Source organism: Pogonomyrmex barbatus, unplaced genomic scaffold (assembly GCF_055798465.1).
Source record: "Pogonomyrmex barbatus isolate J1 unplaced genomic scaffold, ASM5579846v1 scaffold1, whole genome shotgun sequence".
Classification (NCBI taxonomy): domain Eukaryota; kingdom Metazoa; phylum Arthropoda; class Insecta; order Hymenoptera; family Formicidae; genus Pogonomyrmex; species Pogonomyrmex barbatus.
The window spans coordinates 1,276,256-1,299,767 of NW_028297098.1; the positions used below are offsets into that span (position 1 = coordinate 1,276,256).

Sequence of the window (23,512 nt, forward strand, 5' to 3'; positions counted from 1 at the left end):
GAGACTGTTCTCAATTGTAATAAACGTCTCTTATGAATAATGTAACGGATATTATTTAAATGTAATTCGTGTATCTCAGGCGCAAAGTATTCTTAATAAAAATCATCATCGCCGCGCAAGTTTTATAAATCTAGGAAATAAAATTTTAAAATTATTCACGAAAATTTCGATAAAATTATGACAAATATTTTTAGCATATTTCGAATTTCTTAGCTTTTTGTAAGTTTAATTTCTAGAAATTACAAAGATATTTCACAGAGTTAGTTAGACCATTTTTGCATAATTACATATAACATATCATTAAAATTACATCTTTCGGATTCACAGAAATAAATTTTCCGATATAAATTCAAAACAATTAACGACATGAATAATTTTATAAGGATATCTCAAATGAGAAAGACGTTTGTTAAGAAGTGAAATTGTAACATATTATCTGATTACTGTGAATTGCCAATTATACAGACAGTTTATAACACGAAAGATATCAATCAAGTCACTCAATGAATAAAAGATCGAAAGTACACGTAAAATATGAATCAATCTCATTTCGTAATATCTCTTGTCCCTTGGAAATTATACATATCGCGATACATTTTGGTATTTTCTCAGATGTTAATTTCGTATCTTTTCGTGAATGAAAAATTGAATTGGCTCGTTTCGATTCACGGGGTAAAAAAATAGGTTCTGAATTTTTTATGTACAACGTAATAGCGCGGTAACACGTACGGAAACACGTTCGGCGGGAACGGCGGTCGGATTTCAGGACGCGTAAAATTTATCGCGTTTCTAAAGAAGGTTCGATCGGCATCGGGCGGCGCGACGTGCCGCGTCGACTCCTTCGTAATTATTCCGTTCGTCCGGACTCTATCTCTCCCGCTTGTTGGACATTACGCAAAACGTGTTTCGCTGGCGCGCGCGTTGCGAGGTAACGGTTCAGCGAGGCGCGCTCGACGGAAAATTATCCGATCGCGTTCGCCGGCGAACGCGAACGACGCGCTTACGACACGCTAATCCCCTGGTGTGCCTGGTGTTCTCGATATTCCCCCGGATATCATGCTGGAATTTCGGTGACGTACACGATGACGAGATCTCCCCTTTCACCTTCCCCCGCTTACTCCGATCCTGATATATAATAAATAGAGTGTCAAGCGTGGCGTGTATAACAGATGACAAGCTGGGAGACTCGCGCTCGGGTGTTGGGCGGCCTCGTGAGATGTTCGTGTCGAGGTCGGATTTCATATTCTATTGTAGTGGTCGAGACTCATGAGAAAATTCTGAGTTTTGCGCATGCTAAGATTCATCTATTCTCTTAAGAAAAAAATACCTGGTCTCGTGCCCACGCGGATGAATCATTCGAAGTGAATGCAACGGGAATGGAACGGGTTTTCTTCGACTCAAGGCGAATTCATATCGGACTTGGTGATGGAAAAAAAAAAAAAAAAACTATAAGAAAAACGAAAGACTCCTTTCACAGAAGTAATCATCCGTATTTAGAAATGAGTGAGTTTGGCCATGCAGTATTTATTAGCTGCGGCAAATAAAATAATGGACTTTGAATGTAATCGTGTTTTGATAGGATTAATATGGGAGAATAGATGGCACCGTTCAGCTGATAGGATTTTAGATGTCTTATAATTTTTCATTTTTCTTAATTGAATTTGTATCTATATTAAATTTAGAGCAATTGCTTAATATCGCGAACTACATGTTGTTAACAAACTTCCAACAGTAGCAGTTGAAAGCTATATTCTCAAATCGATAATCAAATTAAAATCATCCTCTCCCCTTTCCATATATGAAATTTTTATTGCGAAAAATATCAGCTTAGCCAGAAATCGAAACTTGGATCATAATATATTTCTATAAATAGATATCACCTTTACTGTAATTAATATTTATATATTATTATTATTATTATTATTATTATTATTAATTTTACTACAACATTTCATGATGTAATAATTGAAACGTTCGACAATTTTATTAGTAAAATATATCCTAATATAATTATACATATCCTTCTCTCTATCATCTTTCGATACGAATGATTACTTTGCGGAAACAATCGTTGAAACAATGAGTTATTTCCTCCTCACTTGAGATGACTCGTTCTCCGGAATGATCATCAAATGCGAACCGTGTAAATTCACCGTTTCGTCGTGCCAGGGACTTGCGAAATGCGAGTAATGGCTTTCGCCGCGCCAGGTCATTCTTCCGCCTGCACGGACGAGGCGCGATAAAGCTCCTCCTCGTACGAACATCGCGTCGACATTCCATTTTCGGAATGTAGTGTCTATCCCATCCGGGGATGGGATCCGCCTCTACACAGTGTGTACCGGGAAAGTGTATCCGACCGCAGTGCTCTGCAGCGGTGCCCCGTGTAATTTATTTCGGCAACGAACTTTAGGAGTTTCCTTGAAATATTGCGTCCTACCTACCTAATTGTGAACTTTACATCGGGTCAAGAACGAACGTGCGATGCGAAAGAATGAAACGAGATCAAGATCCCATTTTTGACAAAGTTCGAGTTTCCCTCGGAGCTCCTCAGACTTCCCCCGAATCGGGTTAAAATAACGTTTGAATAAAGCCACCACCGACGGAACGTTGACATTTTCAAGTTTGCAAAGTTTGTGCAAATTTGCTTCTGCAACTCTTCTGGAGTTTAGCCGTGTACCCTTATTTCTTAATTATCATCATTACTTCATCATCATTTTATAAACGGTACGGCAAGATTGTATTACGAAGTAAAGTAAACAGACTTTCAATCCTCCACTTTATACCTGTCAGTTTCACCGCGTTATATTTTTTATTATTACGATATAGTTTTGAAATCTATGAATTCCGAATCTCATTTCTCGGTCTCTTCGTCATGTTTGCGATAATGATCCCAGGCGAAATACTTTAAAAGATCCGCTAGTGTCGTCCGTTGTTCATTGCTTACGAGCTTAAGCGTAAACATGATTTATTCGCGGATTATGCGTCGCGTCATCGTGGAAAAACGTATTATCGCCCCGGTGACGTCGGGCTTGCGCGCCGACGCGACGCCGCCGTCGCGATGCATGCAGTTTTATTTACCCATTAGAGCGTGCGTTTCTTGACGTTGCCACGGTACGCCAGTCGGGATATGCTAAAGTTTATATATTTTTAGTTTATATACATGTGTGCTTTCCCGGAAAATACGCCCTGCCTATTATTTTATTTTCTTCCCTCACGACTACAAGAATATACGAGGGCGAACGAATCTATGCGAACTCGTTTCCTCTCGACGTTGCCATGAGACGAATCTTTTATACGAGAAAGAAAATTAAATTATCCTTTATACGTTCGACACGAAGAGAATGGCTTTGTTGAAAAATTTAAAAATATGGTCTGATAATCTGAAAATGATTTTATTAGGGCGTTAAAATAATTATGTCTAAGACACTTGAGGTAATACTGAAAAAAATTTGTATATTCTAGCGATTACTTTAATGTCCTGGAATTTTTAGATATTTTAGCGAAATCTTTTTCCATGTACATTTAATAGAAGTCGAATCAACACAATACAACATATATTGAACAATGTTACATTTACGATTCTGTTATATTGTATTTACAATTTGTTTTGTCATTAAACTAGTTTTTCAATTATTATTTTTGTACTTCGTATCACCATTTCTATATTATAAAGTATAATGTTTCATATTTTCGAGGCTGCTTCGTTCTGAACATCATTATTATTCAACTTATGTACTGAATATTTTTTTTCTGATTTAGATCTCAGAACATAAAGTGGATAATAGTCAAATAGTCAAATAGTAACGTAAACGGTGTTTGTTGGTAATTGTGTTACGATAGGAACATCACTATTTCGAGAAAAATAAAGCAGTTTTATTGAAGTATTAACAATACGAAAGTCACTTTCGTGTTAGTCACGCATTTCATTTGCATATTTCAAAACTTTTTCAATGAAAAATGTAAACTGCTTGCACGCTGAAAAAAATTGTTATATTTCGCCAGCATTTTTAATCGTCGTTGCTTATTAATAATCTCTCCTGTCTGTGTTGTTATTTGTATCGAATCTCCGTTACAAGGTCTACAATAATACTGAGACATTTTATTAAATTAAATCATCACTATCGGGGATAATTTCAAATAATTGAACCATTTACTATTCAATGAGTAAATCAACTCATGAGATCTCGTAAATTAAAAAAAAAAAAGATTTGAATTGAATTTTTATATTTCGCGAATATAAAATATATAAACTGCAACTTTTTGCATACTAAATTATTAAATTATTATTTGAAGATTCTTTTCCTTTCATTTTAACGCAGAATTTTATGTGCAATTCCTTGCGCAGTGCCCGTTGCATAATGTATATATACCATTAACGCCACGTTATACAGCGCGCTCGCGCGAACAATTCTCCAGCCGCAATTGCCGAGTCGACGACGACACTCTACCTCGGCCTCTCTGCCCCCTCCGACTCAAACTTTTACGGTTTACAAGTTTACTTTTACGAAGTAAACGCTCGGCCACCCCTCTGTCACTTCCTCGTGCATGAAAAACGAGCGTGTAATTTCGCAGCGTGGCAAATTTCACGAGCGCGATCCTTTAATTTTTCTCAAGCTCTCTGATTTTGAGGACAAAAAACAGTGGTGGCATATTTTTGGCGTACTTTCGACTAATTTTTCATTGCGTGTTTTTGTCAACAGGATCGATCGGCGGACGGAGAGCAGCATTTGAAGGTGGTGAACTTTGTGGAGGAAAGAGGACAACGAGAAGGAGTCGATCCGCCGTCGAAGGTAAAGCGAGGTGGAACCGGCTGAAAAAGAGAAGAAGAAAAAAAGAGGAAGGCTGAAAACGAAGAGGAGACGCGGTGGTGGAGGAGACGGCGGAAGGGTCGAAAGGTTGAGCGACCTACGGACCACGACGAGGAGGAGGTGGCAGAGAGGAAGGGGTGGCGGCGAGAAAGCAGGAGAGGCAAGAGGAGGAGAAGGAGGGAGAGAACGACCGGAGGAGAAGGACGGAGAAATGATCTTGGTAGGTGACTGGCAAAGTGCTGTGGTGGTCGACTCCTCGACGAAAGGCAGATAGCGCCGCCATTAGTCGTTGCCGGGGCACGGAACATCGGGCCCATGCGCGTTGCGGCCCTGGCCGTGGGCGAAGAAGGGGAGGAGGAGGAGGAGGAAGAGGAAGAAGAGGAGGACGAGGGAGAGGCGGCGGAGGGCTGTGCGGGGCACCACCACGGGGCCCGCGGGCCCGCGATGCGCTCCGCGGCTGCCGTGACAGTGGGGGGCAGGAGTCAATGGTTCACCACAGCGTGTCCGATTTTCTTTGTGCTGCTGTTGCTGCTGCCCATCTGGATTCTGACGGTCGTCGACGCGTCTCCCCTTCATCCCGCACCTCCGCACAAAGGTGAGTCACATTTAACTAGCTATTTCTTTGTTAATTCGTTAAAGTAAAATTAATCCCGAAATCTATACGTTCGATCTGACAAGTGTTCTCGAATTCGAAATTAAGTTAGGAAAAAATCAAATTTTCGTATCCTAAATTTCCTCTTTTACACGTAATTATTTAATTTTTTAACATGACAAAAAGATTTGAGATTATTTTTTATAGAATTGTTAACGAAATTATGATAAAATGAAAAAAAGATTTATTAAAGCTACATGTTTTGTGAATTATTATTTTGATAATATTATTTTAATGATAGTGGTAGCGATTATTTAAAAAATTGCAGAAATAATATTTGATTTTGAATAATTGATTTCTTTATTTTTTCCATATATATTCTTCTTGAATCTTCTTTTATTCATTAAGTTCTCTTCTATTTCTTTTAATTTTTAATATTTTAAATATTAATTTTTAATATTTTAAATATTAATGTAAGTATTTAAGTATTTAAATTGATAACGTTTAATTCTTTTTATATTTCAATACCAATGTATCTTTACTTTAGATAAATTTAATTTTTAAAAGAAAGATTAATTCTTTGTATGTATTGTTTAATTTTATATTACGAGATCGTCAATAATAGTTCTACCCATTTATATAAAATGCCAAATATGATACGGATAAAAAAATATAAAATTTAATTTAGCAAAATTAAAAAAAATAAATTGATTTATCAGCCATTTATCGCTCGTGTTCATATGAGTCTCATGATATACAACGTATATTAAAATATCGCGCCATGTTCGATGTCCCGAAGGGGTCAGGCACTCGCTTCAGGCAGGGATGGTCTCAAAGTCCGATACTTGTCTTTGTCCAACGTGTTCCTTTTGTGTTCCGATCGCTCAATCGGTAGTATTTACGGAAACAATGGTACGCGACCCTAAACGGTGCTCTAATTGTGATCTGGGAGCACGTGACACAAACTGCACTTCGCGTCGCCCCATTGATCGTTCGGACCATTTAATCCGAAAGTCGCTTAAGTCACGTGTTCAACATCCGTTTGTTAAGATACAGATATATACGTATATCAGCTTCCTCAAATTCATCTGAAAAGTCGCAAACGAAAATTTACAGGGTTAAGGAAAGTAATGGCCGGCTACAGGTATATGAGATAAAAGAATAAAAAGTATGAGATAAGTCGAATTGATAAGTTGAATAACGAAGTTGTTCTTTATTTATTCAACTTTTGCTCTCTGGAGAAACAATAATTAGATATCTTAAGGCGAGAACAAAAATATCGGGTCGCGGGTAACTGGATCCGAACGTGACCGGATTGAATCTGAGAGCTTCCGCTTGCCAAATCACTGCTAAGCCACTCGATTCTTAATACTCTCTCATTTCGTCGATATATATCCAATAACGCTCTTACATTACGATTACAATTATTATAAAATTATATACCGAATAAATGAAATTTCTTTTTACGTTCCTGAAATATCCACTAAAATTTTTCCATCCGCAAATGTTTCTGATTGGAACATTATTGATTGTCATTTTTAAGCTCTTTTAACGTGTACCATTAAAATGTTTTCCGATATCGGCGAGCCATATATTCGCATCTACTATAAAAATATCGAGACACATATTAAATTCGGCATATGGGAAACCAGTGGCAGGATTGGTGTTTAATGTGTATGCATTCTCCGTGTAAAGTGGACGCGAAACAAGTGCACTTCGGCTGCTGCACTCGTCCGAGATCTGAAAACGCGTCTCTGAGGAGCTCTCTCGGCCGAGTGGCCGTGGTGAATGCTCGACCGTTCGTTTCCTCTTAAAATTTCCGTGATCCTTTCACCCTAAAATACTAAGTGAATTCCCGCAGAGCGAGTGTAACATTTCGCAGCGCGTACGTAATGCGCGCGAAAATAAATTAATTGATTTTGCAATGCTTCTGCGACGGCATTCGCTGCAGCGTGAATAGATTTAAATAGACAAGATGACTAGAAGAAGGCTCTTTGATATAAAATTATATTAGCGATTTCCAATGAGAGAAAGAGCAAATGTAATTATAGCTCCGTAAGTAGTTGAAATCATTGTAAGTATCGTCAATGATACAAAGAGCGCAAAATATTTTATTTCGATTCATCCGGAACTCTCTTCAATTATTAATAAATCAAGTTAAAAAGAAATTTAAGCCTTGTAATTTGCTCTTCTTGATCTTTTCTTTATAAAGGAGATCTAGATTGCATCCTTATAAAAAATATTGAATATTATTGCATTTCTGTGCTAAACGTGACTCTCTAATATCGGTTATTTGATTTGTAAATATGAATATCACACAGAATAGAGTTTATACTGTTTATTTGAGTGTATTAGAATACTATATTAGAATATTATATTTAGATGACATCTTTATAAAGAAGAATATTATTGCATATTCCATGTTAAATGTATCTATTTAATATTGGTTGTCTGATTTGTAAACACGAATATCACACAGAATTAGTTTATACTATTCATTTGAACATACTGAACAATATCAATATTAGAATATCAATATGAACCATTCGAATCAAAATAATAATTTTCTTATAACTACAAATAATTATAATATAATTATGAATTTTGTTATAATTTGTTATTTTGCTCGATTTTTTCGATGAATTTTTTGATGAGAAAAGACAAAAAAAATTTGCAATTATTATAGGCCCAAAAAATGGTATCGTGGTATATTTGCAGTTTTCTTCCATCATGAATAACAAATTCTATGCGTATTCCTTTACATTATGTAGAGTTCAGATAGAGTAATAAAAGAAGCTCCGGTATGTTGAAATACTACTTTGAGTCATTGTTCGACGTTGTATTATTAGTAAGCTTCCAATAATGATGTACGATCATTATTCTTAAACTATAACAGAATTTTTTTTAATATCTCGTGAAAAGAATTTTAAATATTTTTAAAATTTATTTTACACCATAAATAAATACAATTCTATATCATCCTCAAACGAGTTTCATGTTATATCTCTTTTTCTTTGTTCCACAAAAAAATTAACGGAATGATTTTTTTTTTTCTATTTACCCGAGGAAACATGAACGTTTATTCGCTTTTCCAATCACGCCAGCATCCAACACAGACGCATTTTTACGGCGCGACTCATCTTCGCGTGACTCGCGTTTTACGGTTTGCGCAACGCATTCTTTTCAAGACGGTCATTAATAGAACATCCGTTTTCTTTCCGTGTGCTTTTTCAGATATCACGCGCGGCTCGTACATCAGGTACTACGAGGCAGCCACGTATGACACCGCGGCCTTGAGACGACATCGCAATCGGATACGTCGCGACGTCATCGACTCCGAGCAACCCCTGATTCTGAATCTGAAGACGCTTGACAGGTGAGTGCGAGCCTCATAAGTAAACTCCCTCGTAACGCTTCTCTCGATCTCGGTACACATAACGGCTCTCTCTTTTTCTCGTTTCTTTTTTTCTCTTTTTCTCGTGTATTCCAAAGCAAAGACAGAGAAATCGATACGGAATCTGGACACCATGGAGGAGTCCATGAAAATTTCAGGATGATCGAACGCTCATTTCTAAATCTCTCGACGATACGACGAATGTTTTTGAAACTTGAGGAAAAAATTTGAAATTTCGATTTCTGCGAGTCTAGAACACGTTGAAGAATTTTGCATGATTTTTTGCACGGTACAGACGAAAGTTTCTCTGAGCAGGCTACCTCATAATACGATCTCTTACAAGTGGCATTTCGAAAATGGCGAATATACGTATCTCCTACACACCGCTCGTAAAGCGATCGGGGACAAAGTTGGCAGTGTGTGCCGCCCGCACGCTCTCGGTATGTCCTTGTTAGGTCAGTGGTACCAGGATCCGATTAAAGATGGTGGCCAAGACCAATTCATATGTGCGCTTATACAGCTCGTATAAATTACGCGTGTCACCTATTTCATTTCTTTAATTAATGCAACAATACATATTTCTTTTCTCTCTCTCTTTCTCTCTCGTTCTGTCCCTTTTCTTTCCCTAATGCATAACATTTCTTTCTCTTTTTCATTGAAATAAAAATTTACAAATGGAAAAAAACTACTATTTTATCAAAAAAGAAGATTGATTCTACGGTTTTCAGTATGTTTCCAGAAATACTTGATGCTCCGTTTTTATTTTTATCTTTGATAAAAAATTTCCTCTCATTCTACCATGCTCAATGAAGTATGTGAGAAATAATTGTTGAAATGTTTTCTACGGCGAGAAATTTTCATTGCGAGGCAACAATATAAACGTTTATAAACATGATGACTACAATTGAAAATTTGTAGAAGAATATCCTCTCTTTTTCCATGAATATCAATTTGTATTCGCATATCGAACTGAATTTACTATCCAGGATGGCAATCACAGAGTTTCACTCTCACGGTTATTTAATATAAGAGACATCGCAGAAAGTTCAATTTATGATAGCGCTCCAGTTCAGCTACGATACAAACCGCGCTCTAGTCAGTGTCTGTGTATTACGACGGAACCGTTTAAATATTGAATCGCGCTTTCACTCGAGACGTATTTTATAAACTTAGGAAATGGCCGTTAGATAACGGTCTGACTTCGTTTTGTCTTTCGAATAATAATGGTATAACGGCTACGGCTTTCTCAAATTCCTCTATTCATTTCTATATCGTGAGTGCATAATTAAGGTAATTACAAACTTCTCATTCCGTTAATGTAAATAAATGTCTTATAAATGTTTATTTAGCAATCGTTTTTTATGAATTGCAGAATTACATTATAAGAACTACATTATACTCTTGTTATTTTCATTTTTTATTACAAAAATTAGGAAAAGAATTAATAATAGAAAAATTGTATCTAATGACTTGAATCTGAAAAGACAGTTATATAATTCGCGTCTTCCATCAAATTTTCTCATTTTGTTGTTTAGGAATAGAATTGGATTAAATCGTACGAGAGTTTTTAATCATCGATATTTTATTAAGTGTAATTTGTCATGAATATTAAAATGTGATCACAAATATAAGTAGAAATTTAATTTTAGAATTGATTATTTACATGGAAATTTTGGAACTTATATAATTAAAAGCGTGAATTAAAAAGCATGAATTGAAAATGAGATAAATTTCTATTAATGTCTTACAATTTAATTAATTTTCTTTGTTCCTTTAATTCCTATCATATAATTCAATACTTCTTTTAGATTAAATCAAATCTGTTAACTTTTTCGTGTATAAAACACATACGTATTATTTCTTATATTTTGTTATTTTTATCTGGTATATTTACATTTTGTGTAACAGTAAAACAAACTATATTTCATTATCTTCTTTATTAATTACTAGCGTATATTACACTATATATAGAAAATGCAGAGTGAGCAACTCTTTCAATTACATTATGAGATAATCAAATTAATTTATAATAGGTCGAGTTTGATGAATTGTGTACCACATTAACTCACCTATCTAATCCGGTCTGTGCGAAAATTTCATCGAATACTGCACGGGGTGAGGGGAGGGGGGGGGATAGCATTAAACATTTGTTGAACTATACATTATGCAGGGGACCGTGACGACCACGTGTACCATGCAGATTGCAAAGTTACAAGAGAGAGAGAGAAGTCCAGCGTCTCGGCTGTGGCGAGGTGACCCAGTAGAAATAATTTGCGCACGAGCCCATCGCCGTTTCTCCTTTCTTCCCTCCCTCCCTCCCTCCCTCCCTCGTCCTCTCTCGGGAAAAGGAAAGAGAGACAAGTTCTCGAGGAAATTTCGCCCGTAATTCATAGACGTTAAGCTAATTAACTGGCGGGTACTTCTTGATCCGACAGTCTGGAGGATTTGCGGCACCCCGGAGGGATAGAGAGAGAGAGAGAGAGAGAGAGAGAGAGAGAGAGAGAGAGAGAGAGAGAGAGAGAGAGAGAGAGAGAGAGAGAGAGAGAGAGAGAGAGAGAGAGAGAGAGAGAGAGAGAGAGAGAGAGAGAGAGAGAGAGAGAGAGAGAGAGAGAGAGAGAGAGAGAGAGAGAGAGAGAGAGAGGGAGAGAGGGAGAGAGGGAGGGAAGAGTGAGCAATCCTCTCAAAGTCAACAAAGTCGAGGACTCAGCGAGCGAAGTTGAGTCTCGCGATTCTCGCATGCTGATTTGGTCGCGTGTAATTATCGCTAATTGCGACGATGACGACGACAATGACGATGTGCGCGATTACTTACGAAATTGTTGCTTCACGCTTCTTGTCCCTTTAAAATTGCGGAATTTAGGGCATTGGCTATTCCGTTAGCACGGGATCGGATTGTGTATTGGAACTAGTCATCTTCTCTGGACTGAAACATGTCCTGTTGGTATCTTTGTACTCTTTCTAAGAATGGACAGTGACGGAAATTAATGGAATTATCGAATCGGAATAATTTTTATTCCAGACTCTTGCAGGTAAATATTTTAAATAAATAAATAAATAAATAAATAAATAAATAAATATATATATACACTATTTCCGGAGTCAATTATGTATAATCATATAAACCACCGTCCGATTGTCGCAAGTTACTACTTATTTCATTGCGCTACGACTCGCGGTTATTATAGAACTGTGTATTCCGCTGGGCACACAATATCCGCTGCCCTTCTACGTTCCAACAATTCCGGAGCGTATCAGTCTCGAAAGAATTTCAGTTCACGAAGAATTTTCTACCTAAAGCTCCGAGGAATGTTAAATAAATGAGCGAAAGAGCCAACTAGAGGAGTGCGCGCGCGCGCGCGTGTGTGGTGTGTGTGAGAGACAGAGGGGGGAAGGAGAGAGAGAGGGAGAGAGACAAAGAGCAGAGAGATATGTATTGGCATTCGCGTTTCACACACATACACACACACACACACACCTCTCGCATCGCAAATTTCTCGTCTTGGGCGACAAACGGCACGCAGCTCCTCTCAAACTGGTAGGAAACACGAGAAACATCCCTCGATCTCCTCCCTCTTCCCCCCCTTCCGGTCGCTTTCACAGTCCGCCAATGTAACTACAGCGTTCGTCTCTTTATGTAAATCGGTCGAATCCACGTCGGGCAATAAAATGTAAAGCAGGAGTGCGCCGTGCGATTCCCTCCATCCTTCGTCTCCTTCGTTGTCGTCGTCATCGTCGTCGTCGTAGTCGTACCAAGCGCTCGCGCAACATCCCCCTGCCATCCCCTTTTGCTACCGTACGACGGTGGCGTTTCTACCCCGGTGCACCTGGTACAAACTGGCAAGATAATAGTTGAGGAGAGGAGAAAGAAGTTTCCGTGTGCTGCACACACGCTGTCCTCGTCGCAGCGCGGCTTCCACTTCGGTGGCCATTCCCGTCGAGTATCGTATTGTGCGATTTTCCTTCCCTTTCTCGGGTCGCCAGTGCGGCCAGGTGAATTTATTGGCCATATCGCGGCAAAGTCGCCGGTTTACTTCCATACTTCGCGAAAGAAATCCGCCGTCCGGCTTTTGCGAATTCTGTCGCGACGTTGTCCGTGAAATGCGTCCGCGATTATACCGCGATATATTTCGCCCAGATATTTTCATTTGCTTCGGATTTTATGGGACAGATTATAAAAATGGTTGCGTAGTGCGGAAAAAAAACACTCTGAAAGAATTTTCATTGTGTGTTTCAACTTATTATATATCAAAGTTCGGATAACAATTAGTTTTCAAAAAATTAAAATAGTATTTTTCAAAGAAATTAAGTTTTAGATATTAACAGAACAAAGATTCTCGATATGGCAATAATGAATAGTAATAAGAATCTAATAATGAGAATCAGCGTCGCAAACATTGCGCGATTATATGTTTAATTTTATATGTTTATTAACATAACTACGTTTATTAATAAAGTGTCAAACGTTTCGATTCGAATTTGAGTTATCTTTAGTGATACAAAAATATAATAAGGATATATCCCTGAGTCTAATCGTTGAACCCGTAATAACATTATCATTATTTTTTTATGGTTAAGCTCATCGATTGAACTCAGGGATATATCTTTATTGGACTCATCGACTCATTATCGTCCATTATTAAGTTTTCGATCTTTTGCGATAACATTTCATTCTCTAACACACATCAATCTGTCTTGTTTAAAAAAGAAAAAATATTTTACTTTTAAATATTTTACAATTGATATCATATTTGCACGTAGAAGAAGATAGACGTTTCTCTTAACAATATATCTCTCTCCTTTCTCATTATTTTTACTTTCTGGGAAATAATTATCCATCTCTCTCCAACGGTTCGCAACGGCTTTACCGGCTTTCCGTTTTGACTTTACCACGTGAATGAATGAAAGAATAAGCTTTCGCGTTATTTCCTCGGCTAGTTTCTCAGTATATACAGGCCGGGTCTTTGGGAAGCGGCGCGATTAAGCCGGGAATAGATACAGGCGACACCTTCTCACTTTTCTAGTCGACCTTCTCGCGCTTCTCGGTGAGAGACTTCGCGCATGAATAGGCTACGTACCCCCGGCGCACCTCTCCCGTAACGTTGCGGATCCAGTTTTCCCGTACGTGGGCACAGATTCAGCATTCAGCAGAGCCAACGCATCGTACCCGTCGTGCATATACGGGGCGTGTTATGGGCGGTTATATTACGAAGGGCTAAAGAGCGTACGGTCGGACCCGCGTTCGTACCCTATCTCATAGAGACATGCCACGTTTCGCTTCTTCGATGTGCAATAAAGTCTACTCTCGTTACAAAAAGCACGGCACCGTGGCAAAAATCGTGCGAGTTTACCCCGTGGCGCGGCGCACGCGACTCATAAAGAATATACATATCGCGCGCTTATAATCATTATGAAAATAAACATGTTCGCACAACGTTACGCGAAAGTTTCGCATAAGCAGTCTCGAGGAAAAACTGGGAAATTATTATGTGGAATCATTTTTCCGCTTCGCGGCACGAAATCCTTGTTGCCCGTAATCATTATGAGGAAGCGTTCAACGAATTATTAAACGGCAGATTCCTCGCGCGATTGCGTTAGTGCATCGGCCTGTTTATAACAGTTAGGCGGAGTTAGTATCATTAGATTAAATATTAGAGTTTCAATCTTTTAGCTGCCTTTGCTTGAAGCAATATTTGCGATATATCGGAGGCGCGGAGGTGTCTTACGGGCCATTGGCGAGGTCGATCTAAAAGCCGACTGTAAAATAGATCCGAGGAAGAAAATATGTCAATAGAAAAGTTCTACTTTCTGCCCAAAGGAATTTGGCGCCGTGCTTTCCGTGGAAGAAAATTTAATCTCTTGATGGCGCGATCCCATCAGAGACTTTTTTCATTTGAGATTGAATATATATTAGCTGAATTCCAAGTAGAACAAATTCATTCTTCTAGCGCAAATAAAAAGCCGAACCGAAATAAAAAGCTTTAATAATTTACCAGCGTCTTTTAACAGTTTTCTGTTTTTTTTTTTTTTATTATCTCTATTGGCTCTTTTACGTTATTTTTTTCACTTATCGGACGAGTGATACATAATAAGCGCTTTAATTTGTATGGGATTTTACGAGAGAGATTATGGCGGATGTAACGAGAGTTCGTCTTTTATAAACCAGCTTCTGGCGTTGAAAGCGGCACTTAAGCGGCACTTTTTCGCGATGCCGCAAAGATATGACACAACGAGCCTCCCAAGACAAAGCTGACGATTTAATGCGCGCGATTCGCGACGAAGGCGTAGCCGACGTTGGATTATGAAAATGATTGTCGCGGAAGTGGCAGTGTGTGCGGTATAAAGAGCCACGACTAATTGTTATGCTTCCCCTAATTCCTCGCGTAATGCGTCCCTCGTATCTTTATGGTAATCCAGCGTGTTAGCGTCTTTTTGCTAGGCATGCTAAAGTCATTTCTTCGCTCAGTGTCTTCGCACTGCCGTGATAATAAATGCCGCGAAAAGAATTACGATCGTCCCGACTGGTCTCTAAACAAAAGCGCGAACAGTCGTTCGTTGATGGGAGCTTTAAGAGTTCCATTACTTTACGGATATAATTATTTTTTTCGGAGCAAGTACGAGCGTACACTTTCCGAAAACGGAGTAATGGAAAACGAAATTAATTAACGTTGGAGGTAAAATTTAAAATATATACGTAATTATATTTCTTAAATGCTTTTTGCGATCGTGGAGTAAATATGCGGAGTAAATATTGAAAATAGATTTTTGCGTTTTTTTTAATAATATTTATATTTTTCTAATATATTTTATATTTATTTCTTTTTCCAAATTAGAAGTAATTTGCTAATTCAGAATTCCAATGGAATTGCCGCTAAGAGAGTTGAGAAGAATAATGCTTTGTCAGTGACGTTATAGTTTAGAAATACTTTGCATACTCGCATGCGTTATTTAAACGTGATTTGCTTTCGATTGGCTTTGTTTGACCTTCTATATAAATCCAGCGTCATTGCGGAACCGGATTTTAATGAGATATCCGGAAGTGTGCCATATATTTGCGCGTCATTGTGAAAGTCACATAAATTCTATAGCACCGGTTTTCTTGATAATCACGTCATTATTTCACCGCATTCTACAATGATCACCAGTTTCTCTGGTTGACTTTTGATTTGTAATCATGATTTGTAATCATGTGTCAGTCACCTATCATGACGATGGCTCTATCATGGCGATCGCTGTGCTGAAAAAGAAAATAATCCTTGAGTTAAATAAAAATTTGCGAGAGATAAAATGGCAAACGTAATTTACAAATTGACAATATGGTTAATCAGGGAAATCCTGTTTTCACTCATATTTCGCATATAAATATATCATTTTGTTATCGTATTTTGTTTCTCACTATTTGATAATCTTGACATAATCTTGGCTAAACATGTCGTGATACATTTCATTTATGTACATAAACCATATCCGTATAAAGCGCATTACATAACGTGGACGAATGCATTTCGGTTATAAATAAAATAATTAATATATATATATATATATATATATATATATATATATATATATATATATATGAAACATATTTATGAAGGCGCTAACGATTTTCTTTACATTTCAATTTATCATGCTCTAATATCATGTATATTTATATTATTTTTTTGCAAGAGCGTTTCTCCATTTATTTGCTGTAGCGATTTATATCCTACTTATTATATTATACAATAAAATTTTGTGCGAGACAAAACAAATTTATCGAATTTATTTTCATGGTAACATCTTTGTAAAAAAAACCCAGACAAATAATCTCATGTTTCAACTGTGATTTATTTATTTTTCTGCAATAATAGATATAAAATTTCTTTATTTTTATATTGAAAGGATGCATTATTCGAAGCAACGATTTATTTTTGCTATTTTTCAGTGGGGAGGCGAGTATTTATGAAAACGTCAATGGTCTTCCTGCATTATTTTTCAATATTTCGATTTTCACGCTTTTAAATTCCACCTTTCTTGAAATACTCGCTTTTTTGTTTGTTTGATAATCTGTTTACCGCGATATTTCTCGCGGGACAATAACACAGGTTCGATGTGACAGGTGTGTGAAAGTACTATTTGAAATTATCAGAATATTTATACGTCTCTTATTTTGTTGTTTACTCCTCCCCCCTCCCCCCCCCCCCTTATGAAAAACAGCGTTACAATGTGCATACGTGGGGATTATATACGCCGCTCGCTTTTGAGACCATGATTTATTTCTGCCATATGGCACCTTTGTTTGTAATTGAATGTCCCGATGATGAACGTCAAGCCGTATCTGAACGATATTAATCCATTTCGCGCGTTCTCCTCCGCGAGAATCGCTGGCGCGAACGTCAATCTTAATTGACTTTGATCTCGTTAAAGATGGATTTGTTACGTAAATGCCACTTGCAGGAGCGAAAGAGCGTGTGTATATTTAGCGCTGAATCCGTTCGCGTGGCGAGAAGCCACTTCGATCCGTATGATGTTACATGGTTTCGTCTTGAGCTTAAGCTGTCTTTGGAGGTTCGAAGGTTTCGAACGTCGTATCTCGAAATTGTAGGAGACACCGCCGTCGGGTCAATCCCGCGAGTCTGTTTGCCGGGTATAGGAAGCGATAAGCGTCACGATTACGAGGACTCATATCTCATCTGTCCGCAAGAATTGCTTTGAGAGAATTTTACTTTATACACATTTGTCCAATAAATATATTTCTTTGCAATTTTTCTATTTTCCCCGGAATACAACGACGATATATTTTCGATATAACTAACGTTTGAAATGTTATTTTCGAACGGTTATTTTTCTTGTTTTAATCAACGATGCATATTCTTTCGCTATCGATAATCTGTTGTCATTTTGCTCGCAAAATGCCTTTTTATTCCATCCATACGGATTAAAATATACTCGCATAGTAAGCACGCATGAACTTACAAACCTGACCTGACATTTCATACAGAGTACGCTTGAGAGCGATATTGCTTCTCGGTGGAGAAATCAAGATATTTATTTTTTATGTTTGTACCTACGTTATTTTCCTCTTTCATGCACGAGCGAATCGACATATTATATAGAGAGCTTGTACCAGTCGATATCGGTTTATATATATATTTGAGTTAGAGTTAATATGTGTATTTTTTTTTATATGTGTTTTTTTTTATACACATAAATCCGGTGAGATAGTCACGCTCGAAGATTTTAGCTTCTAGTTGTATATTATTTTGAAATCCTTGTCAATCTTTTATTTTAATACAAAATATCGCACATTTGAACGTTACAATTACAAGGATGTACTACGTTTCGTTTCGTCGATTTCATCGATCGTTAAAAATATGTCGGCGGATCTCCGACAGATCTGCCTTCGAAGGGAAATTATGAGAAGTAATTTCTGAGAGGATAAAATATAGTTTTATTGTAATCGCCGCACGCATGCTTAATGCTTCCGGTTGTCTTGTCCCGACGAGAATCCTTTTCCTTTATTCATATTATTACCAGATTATCGGCCTTCTGCGTAACGATCCGAGGCGAGCCGATTATTGGCACGCGAGGAAGGCCGATAATTACCTCTTGCCGCATTTAAACTACAAAATTCGCTCTCATCCCGATACTTGATAATTATGATTCGTTTTACAATTACAGATCCTGGACGATACGCTTGGTCCGCGATGCGAGTCTGTTCAGCAAGGACGTATCCTTCGAGAGTACGAATGGACCGATATCCTTCGACACGTCGCATTCTTACGTTGGTACTGTTTTAGGTAAGTCCACATTCATATTCCATCATCTTCACTATCGATTGAAGGATATAAGCATAAATAATTCTTAACATTTTGGTATTACCCTATTATTAATTAGTATGATTAAATTGACATACGTGTGCTATATTAATTAATAAGAATTAAAATGAATTTCTTGGCGTATTTTATCTCGTTATACATGAATCAATTTATCTCTTATCGATTGAAGGAAGTATAAGCATAAATAATTCTTAACATTTTGGTATTACCCTATTATTAATTATTATGATTAAATTGACATACGTGTGCTGTACTAATTAATAAGATTAAAATGAATTTTTTGGCGTATTTTATCTCGTTACACATGAATTGATTTATCTCTTACTGCATAGGTATTATCATTTTAATGTCGCGATAATTTTTATTAAACTTATTTAACAATGTGATCGCTCACGTATAGCTCACATTATACCGTAATTATTAATTTAATTTTCAAATGTACAGATAATATGACTTTGCTGAAGTATTTAAAAATTTTATATAGGTCTGAAACTAATTGCGTAAGAATAATGCTGAAGTTCATTGGTAGTATACCGAATTTTTTGAAGTATTATGCAATATTTTGTTGAACTATTAAAATCATGCAGCTTTTTGAAGTATTATTATCATGCTTTGTATGATCTGAAAATAATTTGAACTATTAAAATAATCCTGCAATTTTTTGCAAAGCGTGATAATAATACTTTAAAAAACTGTATGATTATTTTAATAGTTCAACTAAATTATTTTCAGATCTATCTTTAACAAATTTTTAGATACTTCAGCAAAATCATTCTTTTCACGTAATAACGGAAATAATGTAACAAAAAACGTAGAGAGAAAACTATAATATAAATATGTGTTCCTTTTCACTGGTAATAGAATATTTTACAAGTTTAATATGTAATGATTATAATACGCAGAACAGAATATTGAAAAATTTTTCTCTTCGATATTTGTTCGCGTGGCAGAGAAGACTTGATATTCGCATTGATTTAACGATAAGATGCAAAAGATGTGTGCATCAAAGGGATTAATTACGCCGGCAGATAATGCCTCGACCGAACCGGGGATCTTGATTCGAGATTACCGGGATAATCTCAACAATCCGATAATCTCGAAGTTCTCCCTCCCTTCCTCCCTTCTCCCCTCCCCCCCCTCTCTCGCTCTCTCTCTCTCTTCCCGTCTCTCCCTATCTCTCGCCGTGTGTCAACGTCATAGAGCGGCGCAGTGAGAGCGCCGTTGATAGTCATTGCAGCAACCGGATCAATATTTATACACGCTCACTCTGCGTACTGGAATTACATTGCGTAAACGAAGCGTTATTACCGTCATTAGCGGCGCGATCACGGGCGAAAGAGTGGTGTCAGCACATTTCGAGATTAGGCGTGATATTATACTATACTTCGCGCGCGCGCGCGCGCATGTGTCCGCGGACAAAGTAATTAGCCGGTATCCCTCAACTTCAGCTTTCGTGATGGATAGCGTGCGGCCGTCCCGTCCGCTATTCCGTGGCGGTTTCCGCCGGCACATGTGCACGGCCGCGTTCGCCGCTTTGGCAAGAGCGAGCTTTGCTGCACTCCCCCTGCACCTGAGGGCGCCTTGTTTAATCCTTTGATGCCCTCTATCCATTTTGCACATTACTGAAAGGCACTATCTGATTATAATTGAACGCCGGTTTCTCAAATCGGCACGCGGCGAAGTAAATCGCGTCGCATTAGAACGAGTTTTGATTCAATCAAGCCTACGGTGAAGCAAATGCTACGAGCGAAATTTTGCTAATGGGACGTATGGGTTTATTATAATTATCGAAGTTGTTCCCCTCTCTCTCTCTCTCTCTCTCTCTCTCTCTCTCTCTCTCAGAATTTGTGATGAGCGAATGAGTCGAGTCGAGAAGCAGCTTTTTAACTTTTATAATTGTCACAATAATTTACATTTAATTTAATGTGTCTTTTGAGTATATATCTACAACGTGTATAACTATTTTTAATAAATTGAGCCACACGTTATGAACTCTTGAACTTAAATGAAGGATAAAGTATAATTTCGTATAATTTTTATCGGCTTCCCTCTATCGGCTCTTCTGAGACTACGGAGTATATACAACGAAAATATTATCTGAAAACACGGAAGTTACGCTCGAAATTGGTTTTATTATCGTATACATAGGGGTGTCCCTATCTTCCGGGATGTCCCTATCTTAATAGGCCAATATTCCCAAAACTGTAGGTGTGACAAGAGAATTATGTGCTACGCACGGGGTTATTTTAACTCCCAAAGTGCACTAGAGGATTAACGCTTTGTTTAACGTCATTGCGTAACCGCAGATGGTTTTCCGGCTGAATATGATTTCAGTAATTCATTCAGCACGCCCTCGTTAGTTCGCGTCGCTAATGTGCTCATAAATAATCGAGTTTGTTCCGTGTTACGCGAGTCAGCCCCCGTACGAGAGGGTCTGGTGAAATAATCCTTCTTGATTGGTCCTTACAAAAACGTCACTGTGATTTATTAGCATCGTGCCTAATTATCCGTATAATTAACCGGGCGTACTCTCCTCGGATGTGGGACGTCGCGGGAAGTTGCGATTAGAAATCCTAACGCTATACTTGACGAGTGTAACATAGACTTGAGGGGCGTTTCATGCGTTTGTAATTTTCAACATGAAGTATCCTGATTAAACGTCGGAAAAAAAAGTTGGTCAAAGTTACGTTGACATTAAATTAATCAAAGTAAAAGCTTTTTTGCCATATACATTATTAAAACTCGTGTCCCTTATTTTATTAAATTCCTTCAAGTTTCGATCGCTTTTGTTATTTTTTTTATTAAACTTTTTTGCTACAAGCAAAAGATATTCCCGAGCTATTACAGGTTTTTTATCTCCTCTCTCCGCAGAAAGAACGGTTTTGCTGAAATACCTAAAAATTTGGCCAGATCTGAAAATAATCCTGCTGGACAATTAAAATTAAACGAAATGCTTAAATATGATATCTTGATAGTCTGATAAAATAATATTTAGATCTGTATCTGGCAAAATTTTTATATACTTCAACAAAACTATTCTTTCTCTTTATCTATCATTAAGATTTTTAAAAATCTTTTATATAAGGAGAAATATCATCTCTGTTACGTCTAACAATAGAAGTACAAATAGAAATACAACGTGCTAATTCTGTCTTCACCTAGATAATATTATCGCCATTTTTAGTAGCAGAAGAGATTAAAGCTTAGTAAATGATAATAAACCAATAATAGTAATAATAATAATAATAGAAGGATGAGTAATAATAACGGATAAGCTTTCTTGCGAGTCTGAAAAAGGGTCAGTTAGATCGATCGGCGACGCCCTGCACGCTCAAACCAGTATCAAATATTCCCCTCGTAACTTTTCGCGACTCTCGTCGCGACCCCGAGCAAAATCGAGAAATAAATTTCGCGTTCGAATGAGCGTATCTCGAAGCGGGTCGCGTGCGCCTCTCGTCGCGAACGCATCGGAATGCGCAGCGTATACTGACGGAAAATGCAGCCTGCGCCGTCCTCGATTTCAATTCGAAATTATTTGAGAGCCGCGCGTGAATTGTGCGCGAGATACTGTTTGGCGCATTGCAAAGTGTGCGAGGGAGAGAACCATTTCCGAACCTTTTTCGGAAAAAAAAGCTCGGAATTTTGCATGCGAATTTGAAACGGATTCCTGCATCGTTATTAACTGCATTTAATCTTGTTTCCTTCCCTTCTGTAATAACGCGTTATACAATTTTTTTTTTCTTAAATCAACTTATTGCCGCTATGATGGCGCGATGGGTCTCTCTCTCTCTCTCTCTCTCTCTCTCTCTCTCTCTCTCTTTCTTTTTTTAATAAATATTTATCGGCAAATATTGTTAACGGTTATTGTTGTGCGATATCATTTTCGACGGATTATAGCCGATTGACATTTTCGGATAGCACGTTTCCTCGGTCCCGTCGCTGTATTAAACTAGGAATCTCATTTTCGTCATAGCCGTTGTCGTTGTCGTAGTCGTCCTCGTCGTTTGGAAACGTGCCAGATTCTCCTATTGGAGATACACCGCACGGTTACTGTGCTGGAGGGGTCACGAATAAGGGGGATAGTACCAGACCATAGACTTTCGGTGGGAAATAAGCGTATGTTCATGGTTGTGACTAGCATTATTGGAACCCGCGGATTTAAAAGTTTGAAATAAACGATTTGTTTCTTTTTATAACGAGAATTTCTTTAACGAGATACGTACAAATATTATCTAGCATTTTAATTTAAAAATTCAATGTTAAAAAAATCAATCAAATTTTCACACGCAAGCACATACACGCTTAATTTATGAATGTCATTTCAGATTGTAATTTTATGTAATTGACCTTTACGAATTACAATTTCAACGGCTTGGGGAATTTTGATTGATGAATTAAAAAAAAAAATGTTCTCAAAAGTATGAATTTGTTTGATACTTTAACTTGAAGTCTCCTCATTCCTGATTTTGAATGAGAAAAATATTAGATTTTGTAAATTATAACTTTAACTCTTTTCTTAATCTCGGGGAAGAGGGTTTGAACCAATCCCTCCAATCTCTCCCTTTGAATACGCCCATGACAACGCTAATAATAACACTGCGAAATCAAGCTCGAGCAGCCTACATAATTACTTTGATGAACCAACAAAAATATTTTTGGATCAATATTCGTCAGATTTTTAGACACTTTTAGCAAAATCGTTCTTTTCGTAAAGGTACAGCATTGCTTGGATATCGACGGTGGGGTGATACCAGTGCATCGTCCGAGCACCGTAAGCATTTTGCAGAAACCAGGCGGACATACGTCGCACAATAGGAGAGAGAGAGAGAGAGAGAGAGAGAGAGAGGGGGGGAGAGAGAGAGAGAGAGAGAGGGGGGCGGAGGGCCAGCGTGGTATAATTTCG

The 23,512-nt window shown here is 37.7% G+C and overlaps 1 protein-coding gene across 1 annotated transcript in view; it reads left to right on the forward strand.

The window, feature by feature from the left end:
• LOC105430103 (disintegrin and metalloproteinase domain-containing protein 10) overlaps positions 1-23,512 on the forward strand; it is a 61,725-nt gene that overhangs the window by 3,276 nt on the left and 34,937 nt on the right. The window contains exons 2-4 of the mRNA XM_011643461.2: positions 4,701-5,403; positions 8,635-8,776; positions 18,452-18,570. Coding sequence (XP_011641763.2) covers positions 5,124-5,403; positions 8,635-8,776; positions 18,452-18,570 — 541 coding nt within the window. The 5' untranslated portion in view covers positions 4,701-5,123. The remainder of the gene's footprint in view (positions 1-4,700; positions 5,404-8,634; positions 8,777-18,451; positions 18,571-23,512) is intronic.